The 16,568-nt window shown below is 42.1% G+C and overlaps 1 protein-coding gene across 1 annotated transcript in view; it reads right to left on the bottom strand.

Moving 5' to 3' along the window:
• Window positions 1-12,938, bottom strand: part of UCK2 (uridine-cytidine kinase 2) — an 81,547-nt gene extending 68,609 nt beyond the window's left edge. The window contains exon 1 of the mRNA XM_063106042.1: window positions 12,611-12,938. Coding sequence (XP_062962112.1) covers window positions 12,611-12,709 — 99 coding nt within the window. The 5' untranslated portion in view covers window positions 12,710-12,938. The remainder of the gene's footprint in view (window positions 1-12,610) is intronic.
• Between the last annotated feature and the right edge of the window lie 3,630 nt (window positions 12,939-16,568).

Below are 16,568 nucleotides of genomic sequence, written 5' to 3'. Positions count from 1 at the left end.
CCAGTGAGCTCACCGGCCATTCCTATATAGGATCCGAACCCCCGGCGGGAGCGCCGGCACTCTCCCGAGTGCGCCACGGGGCCGACCCAAAAGGGTCTTTTTTTTTTAAAAAAAGGTAATGCTAATAAACTGCTTTTTCTTCCCCTAACTATCCATTTTAAAACAAGTCACCTTAACTCTTTTGGGGGAAAAAAAAAAAAAAAAGGTCCAACTTGACTACTGAAAATGATAGATAAAGCCTACAGCAAGCTGGTAACACGAGAATAAGAAAACAGGTCAACCCTGGAAGAGGGTGCCCAACATGACTAGTTATGGGCCTTATCAGCAAAAAAGAAAGGCTACTGCCTTAAGTAACTAACATCATATTAGTTGGTGCAAATCAAACTGTAATTAGTAGGTCCATATCACTGTCAATGCCACCATACCAGGACACCCACCAGCTGAGGTACCAGGGATCTGTGCTGGTTAGAACTGGACAGCAAGGGCCGGCCCATGGCTCACGCGGGAGAGTGCGGTGCTGATAACAACAAGGCCACAGGTTCAGATCCCATATAGGGATGGCTGGTTAGCTCACTGGCTGAGCGTGGTGCTGACAACACCACTTCAAGGGTTAAGATCCCCTTACCGGTCATCTTTTAAAAAAAAAAAAAAAACTGGACAGCAAGACTGGCCAAAAACAGGCAGGAGGAATAAGTTCAAGAGATCTACTGTCCCGCATGGTGACTACAGTTAATAACAATGTACAGTATATTTGTCTTTGGTGAGGAGGGGCAGCTGGCCGGTATGGGGATCTGAACCTGTGACCTTGGTGTTATAAGCCTGTGCTCTAGCCAACTGAACTAACCAGACAGCCCAGTATTAAATATTTGAAAATTGATAAAAAAGTAGATTTTAAGTGTTCTCACCACAAAAATATAAGTGAGGTAATTGATATGTTAATAAGTTTGATTTAGCCATTCCACAATGTATACATATATCAAAACATCAATCTTATTAGTCAATTTTTAAAAATATATATTTAAAAATTTTTTTTAAAAAAAAGACTGGCCCAGGACCGGCCCATGGCTCACTTGGGAGAGTGTGGTGCTGATAACACCAAAGCCACGGATTCGAATCTCTATATAGGGATAGCCAGTTAGCTCACTTGGGAGAGTGTGGTGCTGACAACACCAAGTCAAGGGTTAAGATCCCCTTACTGGTCATCTTTTGGGGGTGAAAAAAAAGACTGGCCCAAGAGCCTGTTCCAACAAGCACATCTGCCATAGAACCTAAATGGTAGTACAGAGAGTGACTTTCCTCACTGCAGAAGCATTGCTATGCAGTTTTTTTTGCATGCATTTTCTCATGTAATATTAGCAACTGCCCAAACTAGACATTATCTCCTTTTCACAGGTATAGGGATGGGTTCAGAAGAAACAGATTAAAAGTGGTCCAACGTGGATGTTAACATGAGCCTGGTTACCTGGCCAACACCAAAGCCCATGTTTTTTCTACCATGTCAAGCTATCTGGGCTAACTTCAATAAGCAAGCATCTTCCAAACAAACCAGGGATTCTCAATCCTAACTTGAAGTAGAGACATCATACAGGTTCAATTCTATCACACCAAAAAGACCTTAGGGCTGGCCAGTTAGCTCAGTTGGTTAGATTGGTTACAGCACAGTGTTATAACAGCAAGTTCAAGGGTTTGGACCCCAGCCAGCCACCAAAAAAAAAAAAAGAAGACCTTAAATCCCACCAAGACCCAGCAGAGCCTCATGACAGACCTGGGATTGAGCTCTTCCCAGAGGACATGTCCAAAACAAGCTTTACCACCTCCAAGGCAGCTGTCTCCAGACCACTTTTCCTCCAGAAACCAAGTGTCCACTTCAGTTTACGTCCTCTGGAGTCACACAAGAAGGGCTCACCCAGCTTGCACTCCTTCCAGAAGAGTATTCGGTATTCACTGTCTCTCTTGTTCAAACACTATGTATCACTCAATATTCTGTTCCTTCTGCTCTCAAATGTTTACTTTCTCTACAAAAGTGGTGGAGAAAAACGTAGCCATTGCTTAATCAAAAAACATGACTTACCTCAACAGAAAAATCAACAGGTCACCAGGAGATGCACCTCACCCAAAACAGCAAGGCTCTTAGTCAATCTCCTCACCAAACGTGGCCTTCTGGAGAAATTCCAGACAAAGTCCTTTCACACAACCAATATGCCATACAATAGAAACAGAACCTCACAAATCCTCTACTGAGATGGGACAGTCACGCCACAGCTGCTTCAATAAATGTCACACCAATCCCAACATACCTGTTAGCAGATGCCAATCTGTGAACCACACAGAAGGGGCAGGCCACCTGCAGGCGCCAGTATTTGCTCTGTGGTCTGAGTCCAAGTACTGCTCAGAACTACTTCTTATCAATCTTATGATAAATTTACTAGAATGGAAAAGTAAAGACCATAACTGCTTCACAATTTGCAGACTGCTTCTTTTGTCAAAAAAAGATGTTTTAAATAGCACTGTCTCAGATCTTCACACTGCTCTTTTACAGGAGAAACTTTAAAGCTTGTAATACATATAATTATGTCTCCTCTCTGCTGATGAAAGGAAGAACACTGATCATCCAAATGAGACAATATAAAATTACACATATAGCACTGCAAAGTGTCTTTGTCACATCTTTCGATAGTCTCTCTGATTCACTGAGGACATGCCCTAGTCCCAAAAAGCACACTAAACGCAGAAGATAAAAAAACTACCAGACTTCCCCCACATATAACTCTGTTCAGCACTCTCCCAATTCCAATCCATGCGAGAACAGGCCTATACTGACACTACTGCTGCAAGCTGCCCAAAACAGAGATGGTTTTCTCTAAACATGTTGGATATATCTTTCCCGAAGAGATCAAAGATAATAATTTGGTTTAAAAGGTCTACTCTTATAGTATTTGAGTTAAAGATCAAGTTCACATCAAAAAGCATTCAATTAAACAAAACAGGTGACAAACTCTAGTAAGAACTTGACAACAAGAGTTAAGAGTCACTCTCCAGCTGATTTTTTTTTTTTTAATGCATCATTAAACAGCCATCTAGCATGTACACTTCCACCCAGCTCCGTGACTAACAATGTGCCAGCAATCCTATCCAGGTAAAGGGACCCCAAGAGGAAATACAAATGTGAATGGCAAAGAGACAACTATCCATATCTCCCAGCAACAGCCAAAGCAACCAGGTTTAAATGCTTAAAACCGATAATGTAAGAGGCAACTGAGCAAAGAAGTACAATAATGCATCCTTCAACCATTTGTTCGACAGATATTTGAGTGTCTACTGTGTGCAATTTTAAAGAGGGTGGTCATGAGCAGTCGTGTGAGCAAACAATTGAAGGAGGCAAAAGTGTTAACCATACTGATATCTGGGGGAAGAGATGTCCTGGCAGAATGAACAACCTGTTCCAAGGACCCATTTGTAGGGCTTTGTGGATCTTTCTAAGGACTTCGGCTTTTACTGGGATTAAAAATGGGAAGCCATTGTTAGGGTTTTGAGCAGAGTAGGGAATGATCCAACTTTCATTTTAAAAGGATCAGTCTGGCTGCTATGATGAAAATGGAATGTACAGAGACAAGGGCAGAAGAGGGAAATGAGTCATGAAGTTACTGCAGTGTCCCAACCGATAATGGTGGCCTTGATGGAGGTGGAAGTGGTCAGACTGTGGCAAAGTTGTGAAGGTAGTGCCAATAAGATTTCTTCATGAACTGGATGTAAGTGAGAGAGCGTAGTCAAGGATGATCCCAAGGTTTTAGGCCTGAGCAACTGGAAGGATGAAGCTGTCATCAACTGAGATGGAGAAGGCTGCACATTGTGCATGTTTTCAGGGTACAATCAGGAGATAAATATTGGACATGTTCAGATTCCTATTATACATGGAGTTTGAGAAAGAGGTCCTTAATATTTGGTTATTCAACAAACATTTGAGAACCTACTTACACCTATTTTTAGACCATGTGTTAACCTCAGGCAACAGCGAAGAAAAACTTAGTCTCTGATCCTGAGAGCTCAGTCTACAGAAGACAGACTGAACAAGCAAGGGCCACACAGGGTGGGGAAAAATCCTACAACTGAGGTCTGTTTAGGATGCTTCAGCAACACAGAAGAGGATCACCCAACCATGCTAGGGAAGACTTCCCAGGACAGGCCATGACAGAACGCATGTGGAAAGATCATCAGTGGTTACTTATGTGAGAAAAAGGAAAGCGGATGAAGACAAGGACTCTAGGAAAAAGGAGCAACATCTGCAAAGTTTTCCTAGTGAGAGTGAGCACACAGGGTCCCAGGATCCATGAGAAATCTATCTGGTATCCAGTTCAAATGAATGTTGACAAGAGGAAGGGGATGTCAGTTTTCAGAACCCTGCCAAAGGAAGCTTAAAAATGCCTACTACACACATTAGGTTCAGACTCAAGAAGTACTTGGTACATGGGATCACTGGTGAGAAAACAATTATGGGATATACAAGGCTAGTTACAGAATTGGGAAATTTTAAGAGCTGAAAAAAATCTATAGATGAATATACAAATAGTAAGTAAGGGGCAAAGGTAGGCTGGAACTCTAGTACTATGGTTCCAAAGTTCATGCATTGGAAACCTGATCCCCATGAGCCATATTGGAAGGTGGGACCTAACGGGAGGGGTTGGGGACATGGGGACACTGCTCTCATGAATGGATTAATGCCGTTATCGCAGAAGTAGGTTCCTTATAAAAGAACCTTTTCCTCTCCCTCACTCACACACTCTCTCTCTTTCTCTCTCTCTCAAGTATTCTGTTATAGCAGCACAAAACAAACTAGGATACCAATTTTCTTAAATGAGTTGGGTACCTGAAGACTTCAAACTAGGGTACCTGAAGACTTCCCATGGCATGTAAGGGCAAGGACAGATTTAGGGGAATCCAATAATCAAGTCCCAGATCTTCAACATTCCCTAAAAGGAGTCTTTCCCAAGATCATGTATGGGAGGTTTCTCCTTTCCCACTTCCCCTTTCACAGTCAGGCTTCTTCCACTTTACAAAACTCCTCCACTCCTGAATTCATGCAAAGGAGTGATTTTAAATACTAATGCTGATACCAGAAAATGACTTAATCACTAGATAACAAATCTAGAAGTTTCCAGTTTTCCACTTTCAACAAAATTACAGGAGGCAAATGGCAAGCTGGTTATACATAAAAACTCACAGGTTCTGACATATAATTTGAAAGGTAAACACTGAGTGACCTTCAAATAATCAAATTCCTTCCATTCCCATCTACTTATTTATATCAACAGGTTCCTCAAAGTTTAGATCTACACAAAAGCAAAATCTTACTTTAGAGTTATGTAGCAAGCATCCCCACAATCATGAAATAACTGGGAGTGGAGGTCTCCATCAATCTCAAGATGTTTTCTTCAAAATGGGTAATATATCTATTTATTTTGATTAATTTTGTACTGGTGAGTGTAGTAAAAATGTAATCCAAAAGAAATTAACACTTAAGATCGGAGAACAGGAAGTAAAATTTCAATATATGTATACATCTTTTGTTGCATAAGCATGACAGAATGACCGATAGTCTGGCTGGTTAGCTCAATTGGTTAGAGCGTGGTGCTGGTAACACCAAAGTCCAGGGTTCTATCCCTGTACTGGCCAGCCACCAAAATAAAAATAAATAAATAAATAATGATTTTCAAGCAGAAATATTAACGAAATTAAATTAACATTTTGTGACAGAAGTAGAATTGAAATATGAGTTTTTTCAAGGAGGAAAAATGAATGAAATAACATTTTTTTTTTGAGTCAGAAATACTCGAGAGCTTGTTCGTGTATATTTATTTATTTGTTTATTTAATTTATTTATTTACTTTAAAAGATGACTGGTAAGGGGATCTTAACCCTTGACTTGGTATTGTCAGCACCACGCTCACCCAGTGAGCAACCGGCCATCCCTATATGGGATCCGAACCCGTGGCCTTGGTGTTATCAGCACCACACTCTTCCGAGTGAGCCACGGGCCAGCCCATTATTCATGTATTTTTAAATGGTTAACAATAGGTCAAATTATTAAAGTATTTAGAGCCCACCAGAAACATTTAAAAGAATAACGAAACAATATTTATGTCAATACAGCATTTACAATATATCAATTTACTTCCCCCATAATTCTTTTTTTGTTTGTTTGTTTTTGGCAGGGCTGGCTGGTTCAGGGATCTCATCCCTTGATCTTGGTGTTACAAGGTGGCACTCTAACCAACTGAGCTAACCAGCCAGCTCTCCTTTACAACTCTTTATTCATATGGTGCAAAAAGTTCATGTCAAAATATTCAAGAGGATAAAGACCTCTCCAAAATTCTCTTAGCAGTTATGAATGCAAATGTATTTGAAGACCATAGCCCAAAAGCAGCACTCTTGGGGTCTTTTAGGAAATCCTACCTTTCCTTCTTTATTTTCATGTAAATTTTGCAATTATTTGCTCATATGAAAATATTTCACTTTTAAAAAGTTTGGACTTGCTATTGTTTTACGTAAGATGAAAGAAAATTAGAATATTTATTAAAAATCAAATTATCTGTTAAAAAGATATTTGAAAATGTTTCCACTGTTAAGCAACTTTGTTACCAAAAACTACCTCTGTACACCTATAAAAGTCATAAACAGAAACTTGTAAAACCTTGTACAGTAAATAGAAATTTCTAACCTACTTTGACATATTCCAAATGAGGATCTTCAATGGGTTTTGAATCTATTAGTTAAAAAACTTTAAATGTAGCACCTTGGTTTGCAAAAACAACTGACTGACAACAGAACATAAAAAAAATTTTAGTTGGTTTTCAACAAAAGCCACTGCATAATTGGGGGATGGGAACATTACAATTTAGCAAGCATTGCAAATGATGAGTTTCTTCTGCTTGGATCTTTTTACAGGGTAACTGTTTCAAATATGACGGTCATTATATCAAGATTCAAAAAATTATACCTTAGAACCAAACTTTCGGCCTTGTATTATCAGCAAAACTAATATCACCAAGGTCATCCAAGAATCACCATGCATTAAGATTTTTAAAAATAAAACATTCCTTAATCACAAATAGTTTTTAATAAGATCAAAAGGTATGACACCATTAAAATAAATCATGTTTCTAAATGTTTGTTTCATTTTTCTTATCCTTTTATAATTCCTATTTTCGTATCTTATAATTACATATGGGTTATACTTACATAACTCATATATACATTTATGATACATACGATAAAAAGATGACCAAATACTTTAACGATAAATCAGCTTGATAAAAAGCGCACACACACACACACACACACAGAGTACACTCTCAAACCTTTTTTATTGATTTTAAAAATTGAGACACATCAAAAGATTTAGAGACTTTGAGCAGTTCCAACAGCAAGCACCATCACAGAGACCACTAGCAAAAAAGGTCAGGTCTTCAGCAGCGGAATTCCCAAATACAATCTTTCTCCATCATAGAACCTCAAAAAAAGAAATCAGACTTAACAAAGAAATGACATCAAGCAGAAGACCCAAGCAAATGCTATGCAGTGTGCTGCAGTTAAGTGACCACAGACAGAGTGAGCATCAGAAACCATACTTCAAAGACACTCAAGGAATAAAGGAGTACAGCCTAAGGAAAGGCACCGGCAGGAGAGGAACTACTGGAGCTGCAAGACCTGTTGTTTCTTCTCCATTCAACCAGACACTGTGCTAGGCATGGCACAATGAACAAGACAGGAAAATTTCAGGCAGAGTAAAAAGAAAGCATGGGCATCCTTGGGAAGGGGGCAGCATGGCATGTCAAGCAGCCGGTGTGGCTGTACTAGCAAGATCAAGCAGGAGAGTGGCAGGAGGCCAGCAGGCCAGATCATACCAGGCCTTCACGGCCACGGCAGCAGTTTGGTGATGGAAAATACACAACACAAGCTCAGCAAAACAGAGCAGAAGGACCAAACCAGTCCCAAGGTCCTAGGAGCACCTGATAGAAACAGGGTGTAGGATAAGTGATCTGGCCGGATGGGGATGGCTGCTGAGGTTCCAGGAACAGGGCAATGGGAGTCAAGGAGATATGGGTCCAGAGCACACTCCAAAGCACTTCAAAAGTGGATGCTGACTCATGGTCAATCTGAGCTAAGGTGACAGCAATTTCATCTCTTGTCCTTTATTACTCATCCACAGACCAATCTCCCAAAAATACCTACAAGCAGTGGTCGCTGCTTGCGATAAGTTCAGAATGAGACTAGATTTAGAAAAGGAAAAATCCAGATCACAATCCCAGTTCTACCACTAAGTCAAAAGTTCTCCTAACCTCATCTTTGGTTGTCATCCACCAAAGGGGAAGACCATGGCCTGTTATATCTTAAGTCCTGAATACTTAATACAGTATTCTTTTATAGAACTTATATTCTGAAGCAGTCAACAAATAAGCACAGTACAAGGCATAATGTGGTAAATATATATGGAAGCAGAAGAGAGAAAAAATAATTATGATTAAGAAAATGGATAGTAAAGCTCTCTGGAGGAAGCATTAACAGAGATGAGTCTAGACTAAAAGGACTAGAGGCCATTCCAATCATAAGACTATGAGCAAAAGTATAAGCAAAGGCAGTTCAGTAAGATATGTCTTTGTGCATTTGGCTACGTGGAAAAATAAAACAACCTGGGGCCACATTTGGGGGCCAAGGGGATTTGCACTGTGCTGAAGTATTTGACCTGAACTCTGGGAAATGGGGAGTAATCCAAGGTTTCCAAAAAGGAGAATGACACAACCAGAGCTATACCTACAGAAGACCACTCTGATGGCAGTGTGAAGGAGCAGATTTATAGTCTACTTTAATTGACCAAGGAAGAGGTCACAAGGACAGAAACAGCAAAAATGAAGAGGGGAGGGAATGGTACCTAAAAGCCATGTATGTACATGCAGGCAAAAAAGTTTAGATTGTTTTTTTTTTTTTTTCCTGCTAATGTTATTTCTTGCTATCTCTAAACCTGTCTTTTAGGAGGAAATACGAGAATACAGTTTTTAATGTGGATCAGAATAACTTTCTCAACCCACCAAAATTTTAATATGAGTTTTTAACAACAATTTGCCATATCAGCCTAGCAGTTTACTTTAACGTTCTAATTCAGTGCTGTCCTGTAAGTCAGCTCACTTGGGAGAATGTGGTGCTGGTAACATCAAGGTCATGGGTTAGAATCCCTATATCCTCCAGCTGCCAACAACAACAAAAAATAAAGTTCTAACTCATTTTCATTTATAAAACAAACTAAAAAATGTGATACATGGAGCTATAATCACTATTCTTGCCTTTTACAACCAAAATAATTTAGTCTGAGATAAAATACTGTACTCTGCGCAGCCAAAACATTGAGACAAATTAGAACCCACACAGGAAAAGGCCTCCTATTCCTTAAGAGAAGTTGTTTTTTCTTATGAAGGAGGGATGGGGAAGGGGAGAAAACTTTTAAGATCTATAGTGCTGGGCTAGATTGTACAAAGCAATCTGCATTTCCATTTCCTTTGGGTTAAGTACCGCTGATACACAACATTCTGGAAACCTACATATCTTTTTTTTTTTTTTTTTTAAAGATGACCGGTAAGGGGATCTTAACCCTTGACTTGGTGTTGTCAGCACCACGCTCAGCCAGTTAGCGAACCAGCCATCGGTATATGGGATCCGAACCCGGGGCCTTGGTGTTATCAGCACCGCACTCTCCCGAGTGAGCCACGGGCCGGCCCTGGAAACCTACCTTTCTAAGTTAGCCCTTTTCCAAGTTGACAGTGGAAAGCATGTGCTCTCTCCACATGTCTTAGTCAATTCTTCCTAAGGCAACAGCAGGGACTAAGTAGCACTGGTCTAGTCTGCCACCAAAGATATGATTTGAAAAACATTATTAACTCTATCAACTCAGGCTTCATTTTTCTAATCTAAAAGTGATGCAACTAACCGTTTGGATTCCAGAGGCTCTGAGATTCTTTCTAGCTCTAAAATTGTTATTTTTGATGATGCTCTAAGGCCCTTTGCCTTCTCCCAAACTCCTTTAAGAAGCAAAGAGTATCAACCTGCCTTGCTACCAGACAGTACAGCACCACAATGTTTAGGTTTGAGACTTCCAAAGAAGGTCCAGTTTGTTAATGCTGACCATCCAAAAAATAATAATAATAATAACCACTTCTAATCTCTTAGAGGAAAGCCACTCAGGACTGGAATAATAGAATCAAGATATAATTACTGCAAACTGGCTACAATATGGAATTTTAGAAGTCCAATACTCCTTTGGACTTTTTTTAGCAAAAAAAATTTATGAAATAATCTTAAACGATGGCAAGCTATCATATGACCAAAATGCACAACATGCGTTTTGCAAGCTGCATGAAAACAGACCCCTTCTTTCTTGGGAGTTTCTTTTTTTTTTTTTTTTTTTTTTAATTTTATTTTGTCGATATACATTGTAGCTGATTATTGCTCCCCATCACCAAAACCTCCCTCCCTTCTCCCTCCCCCCCTCCCCCCCAACAATGTCCTTTCTGTTTGCTTGTTGTATCAACTTCAAATAATTGTGGTTGTTATATCTTCTCCCCCCCCCCCCCGGTTTGTGTGTGTGTGTGTGTGTGTGTGTGTGTGTGAGTTTCTATACTGTTCCTCCTTAATGAGAAATAGGGACAACAGAGAACTAGCTTGTCCCATAAGGGCTCACTACTATCTCCCATTCCACACGTTACCTAAGTAACACAAACTTATACTGATTACCAACTAAGAACAGGTGATGACTGAGCAGCAAGAATAATAAGTTATTTCACAGTTTTCACCTCTGTTGTAACTAAATTATTTGGATGATTACCAAGGTCATTTTTTTTCTAAATACTCTATTCATCTTCAAGTTTAAGTCTCCTTTCCCCTTTACCAGGACTAGACTTCAGGTGAAAATTTGGACCCAAACTATATGCAAGGTGTCATGCTAGGAGCACTGGAAATACAGCCATGTACAAAAAAGGCCCCAATGCAACAGAAATATGCTATGGAAACAAGAGGGTAAGAATAATTCTAAAAGAACAGGTAAAGCTTCCTGAAAGGGCTGGCATCCTGATTTTGTTTTGAATTACTAGGAGAAGCACTAGTAAAGAACACATTTTAAAATTACGAATGAAAAAAGCATTCAGTTAGCCAGTGAGCTCAGTTGGTTAGAGCGGGATGCTGACAACACCAAGGTCCAGGGCTCGATCCCTGTACCGGAGAGCAAGAAAAAAAAAAAAAAAAAAAAGCATTCAATCAGGGCGCAAAAAGAACATAAACTTTAGAGACCTAAAGCAGGCAGATTCCTAGCCCTGGGAGTTAACTGACGAGATTAACTTAATCAATAAATAAGTTCCACAGCGCCAGCTGCCGTGCAGGGCCCCAGGCGTCAAAGTAGTCCGGACCTGGAGGAAAAAACGTAAAAGCAAAATGGAGGAGGGGCCAGGGAAGAGTCGGCTCGGGAGGGGAAAACCTCGTGGCTCGCTTCTCATGGCGCCAGCCAGCCTTCCTGCTCTGCTCTGCTCTCCCCGGCCCTAGGAGGCATCATCCTGCCTCGCCAGACCAGCTCGCAGCACCCAGCTTTCGCAGGCTCCCCTGGAGGAGCCGGTGCCCCAAATGAAGTTGGAGGCTGTTGAACAGTAAGGGAAACGAGTAGCTACATCTTACAAGCAGTTAAGGGAGCAAAGAAAGAACCATCTGGGAGGACTCCACCCTTCTCCACCTGCAGAGAAAGCCCGGGGCAAAACTAGGAAGTCATTTTCCTTGTCTCCTTGCCTTGCTGGTAAAGCAAAGAAAACAGGCTCCCAGGGAAGTCAGGAAACCCAGAGGATGACCCCACTTCATAGATCCAAAACGCGTACGCCCCGGGCACCGAAGATCATGGAGCCAGTACAACTTTCTTATTGAAGCCGACCACGTTTCCTCTCATAACTATAAGAAAACAGGCTCCCCTACTATTCTCATTTCACTGATGTCAACACACCTACTTTGCTCTCGGGCTTTTACCTGGAAACCCCTGCAATCCCCAGCTCTTGCGTCCAGCCCCAGATGGAGCTCCCCTTCCCCGGGACGCCGACGCGTGCGTTCCCGCCACCCTCGCAGCCCTCCTGGTTTGCGTCCGGGCTCGCTTCGCCCTTGGCACCCGGGCTGCACCGCTGAGCGAGCACGTCTGAAGGCCAGGGGAAGGGGGTACATAGGGCACTCATGGGGGATCCTGCTTAAAGCCCTCTCCCCCAATCCTGGACTTGCAAAACAATAAGCATCCGCTTTCTCCGCCCCTCCCCCACAGGACCCCGGCCACGAGTTACCGCCGCCGGGGAAAAAAAGCAAGAGGCAGCGCGCCCGCTCCGCGATCGTGACCGGGTACCCGCGGACCTTCGATGATCCGAGTCTCTGCCCCCCACCGCGCGCCCAGAGCCCGCGCGGGGCAGACTCGGCGCCGGAGCGTGGCCGGGAGCGGAGGCGCGCGGGCCACGCGGTGACTGCAGCAACTGACATGGCCCGCGGCCGCCGGCCACACGCGCCGCCGCGGGGACCCGGCCAGGAGGGGAACGCAGCCACGCCGTACCTTGCCGCTGGCCGTGCCGCCGCTGACGCCGATCAGAAAGGGCTCGCCGCCGTTGGGCTGCTGGTGGTTCTGCAGGGTCTGCTCGCTGTCCCCGGCCATGGCTCGCGCCGCCCCTCCTCCCGCTGCTTGTGCGAACGGACGCACGCTCCGCGCCCGCGCCCGCGTCAGGCTCCCTCCCTCCCCGCAGCCGGGGCTGGGCGCCGGTGGGCCGAGGCTGCAGCCGCTCGGAGCCCGATGAAGGGGCTGGGTTCCCCGGAGGAGCCGAGAGTCTTGCTCTGCCCGCAGCGCCCGGCCCGGTTTACATCCCAGGCCGAGGTCAGCGTGATGCTGCTGCTCCAATCGGGGCGGGCAGCGCGCTGCTATTCGCCGAGGCGGAGACTGCGAAGCGTCTGGCCCCAGCCCCCGCCCCTCCCGGGCCCCGCCGCCGCCCGCGGTCTCTGGGAAAGGTGTGAGCCCGACCCTCCGCCCCACCCGCCGATTAACCCCTTCCCCAACGCGCTCCGGCGGACCCGGGGAAAAGGAACAGGTTCTTCTGTTTTAATTTGGTATGCTACCACCTATTTGAAAAGGGATAAATGGCTAGAAGGGATTGATAGGCTTAATAATTGAGAGAATGCTCCAGGTTTGAGAAGTAAAATTCGAACCAGCTTGGAAAATTGAGCTGAAACAAAGAGTTAACGTCATTGACCCATTATCCAGACTAAAAACTTGTGTTTTCAGAAAATGAGATATTTCTCCCCCTCCCGTTTGCCAAAATAATGTCAGCCGCTGGCTTTATGTATTTCCTATCTTGGAAACCCCCAAGCCCTCTTTAGAATGCCTGTCCTCGTGAGACTCCCTAGAGGAGTGATTTCAGGGGCTTATCTTAAGGGTGCCCTCTCTCCGAAAATCAATGTACTTCCAAACCACCATACCTGAAATACGAGGTTCCTGTGGAGTTAGGTTTGTGGAAACATTAAAATAACAATGCCATTTTGATCCATTAATACCTTTAGTTGAACTGATTTTCAGAGATTGGCAAATAGTCACTTGGTTATAAAGGCAGCACCAACTCGTGACTAAGCAGCCTCCAACTCTGCAGCCAGATTTCTGCATTCACATCTAGGGCCATAAGCAAGTTATTTAATCTCCCTGTGCTTCAGTGTTCCTATGTGTTAAATGGGAATAATAATGCCAATTATATTGTAGGATATTTGTGAAAACTGTATGTCAAGTTCTTAGAATAGTGCCTGGTACAGTCTAGGCCCTATGTTAGTGTTTGAAGAGAACACAAACATTCTTTTCACTTTTGAGATATTTTATGTCACTATCCAGCACCAAACTCTGCAGCAGCTCAGACAGGAAACTGATGGGGAGAGTGACTCCCTGGTACCCAGAGGTAGGCATTTGGGACAGGCTTGCTAGTTGGAGGATGCCTTACCAAATAGCTATGGAATTGAATGGATTTTAGCTGGTCCTTGAGTCTGCTTCTTCCAAAAGGCTTTTCTTTACTAAAGAGTCTTCAAGGATTTTGCAGAACTCTTTATAGACCAAGCTAAGGCCCATTGGAATTTGGAACCTAATGAACCCATAGCTAAGGGTTAATATGGGGATATTAGGTAGCTGAGGGGAAAGAGGATAAAAGAATGCCACATCCTCCATGAACTCTTCCAGACCCCCACTGCTACGGTTTGAATATCCCCCCAAAATTCACTGAAGCTTGATCCCCATTGTAACACAGGGTGGGAAATCAGACTGTGGTATTTGAAAGGTGGGGCCTTTGGGAGGTGATAGGATGGTGAGAACTCTGTCCTCATGAATGAATTAATCCATTCATGGATTAATGGGTTAAGGGTTTAATGGGTTATCAGGGAGTGTGCTGGGGGCTTTAAAAGGAGAGCCAGCGAGCACTTTAAAAACACTCTTGCTCAGCCCTCACTATGTGATACCTGCACTGCCACAGGACTTTATAGAAAGTCCCCACCAAGAAGGCCACTATCAGGACCTTGGACTTTCCAGCCTCTAAAACTGTAAGAAATAGTTTCTTTTAAAATTACTCAGTTTCAGGTATTCTGTTACAACCAACAGAAAACTAACACACTCACCTTCTTTGTCACTCCTATAGTTATTTTCCCATAATATTTTACCATAAAAATTTTCAAACATAAAGATGAAAGATTTTATAGTAAACACCAATATATCTATCACCTAGACTCTACTATTAACATTGTACAATAGTCCCTCTGTATCCATGGAGGATTGGTTCCAGGACTTCCCCACAGATAACAAAATCCGATGATTCTCAAGTCTCTCCTATAAAATGGTATAGTATTTGCATATAACCTACACAGATACATATTACTTATAATACTACAATGTAAATGCTATGTAAGTAGTTGTTACACTGTATTTTTATATTTGTATTATTTTTTGTTGTTGTTTTTTCTGAATATATTTGATCCATGGTTGGTTGAATTCATGGATGCAGAACCCACAGATATGAAGGGCTGACTGTACTGTACTTGCTTTATGTAACTAACCATCAAGACATTTTTACATAGTATGTATTTATTTCCCTTTGCTTTGTTAGTTTTAATTGGCTTATTTTGAAGTGGTTTATACATTTTTTGCTTTTTTTTTTTTTTTTTTTTAATTACTGTATCCCAAACACCTAAAACAATTTCTGGCACATAGTAAGGCCTCAATAAATATTTGTTGAATGCCTGAAGAGACACTGTGTCTCATTTCTGCATTTCCAAGGCCCACTTAACAGAATGATAGGCAAGTAGGAAGCATGCCATAAGTGACTGTTGAATGAAAGGATAACGAATTAATATGGAAGAGATATGAAGGCATTACAAGTAAACTTAATTTCCACCATTAAGGAAGGAAAGGTGCAATCCCTTGATTGTATTTCTGTGGTTACTATTCTTATTTCTGAATGTTTTGTTTTCCTGGCATTCCAGAATAACTGTCTACATGTAGTCCTAGTACATCCATCACCTAGTTGAGCTAACTCATTAACTGAGCTAACTCACTACACTTCTCTGCACCTTGTTTAATAATATTTGACCTCTGTGCATGAATTAATATCCATAAAAGTAGTCTGAAAAAATCAAAAGCATTCTATATAAATGTAAGGCCTAATTAGCAAAGGACAGACAGCTGCACTCTACATTCCATTTTCACTTTGCCACTTTCCTTTCTCTTTTCTATCCCTAGGGCTGGCTTGCCTACATATAAGGAAGTTACTGGTGTCCACTTAAATTATTAAGATTACTTTCAGCACCGGTGACCTCAACAAGGACTTTCACATCTCTGCTCTAAACAAAGCAAGGCAAGCTTCCTGTGCTATTCCCTGTGCTGTGTCATTCTCTCTTGGGAGCCTGGTCACTAAATCCCCTAGCTAGGGATGCTCAAATCACATTTGAGCCTACTGTAGCAATTACACTGCAGATTCTGAATTAAGTGATTTCAAGCTGTCCTCCTTCCCCTCCCACTAAGAAAATAATCAAATAGTTTTAATAAAATCCAGAGTTAGGATAGATTTAGGGAAATACATTTTGTCAGTATCTGTGATTATTTTGTTTGCTTATGCAGATTTCAGTCTGATCAAGTTCTGGTCTAGTTAACATTTGGAGATGAAATCAGCATGAGTATGCAACTGTAGCTGTAGCCAAAGAACAATAAGAGACATTGCTGTTGACAATCCTTTGCTTGCCTTCTCTCCTTAAGTACCACAGCTCTGAACTAGACAAGGAATAGTACATTTTGCATCCAACTGAAATGTTCTACCACTAGGTTCTTCATGCACCATGATCAATTCTCTATTTGCTTATCTCATTCCCCAGCCAGAAAAATAGTTGTTCTCTCACTTCAGTATGTATCCAAAGCATTTTAATACTCTGTTTTACCTTTCTAACTACTATCAACTTTTTAACTAACAGCAATTGCTTTGACAGATCATAAGAACTACTCT

This window comes from Cynocephalus volans, chromosome 8 (assembly GCF_027409185.1).
Source record: "Cynocephalus volans isolate mCynVol1 chromosome 8, mCynVol1.pri, whole genome shotgun sequence".
NCBI lineage: Eukaryota > Metazoa > Chordata > Mammalia > Dermoptera > Cynocephalidae > Cynocephalus > Cynocephalus volans.
This window is presented reverse-complemented; position numbering and strand designations above follow the sequence as displayed.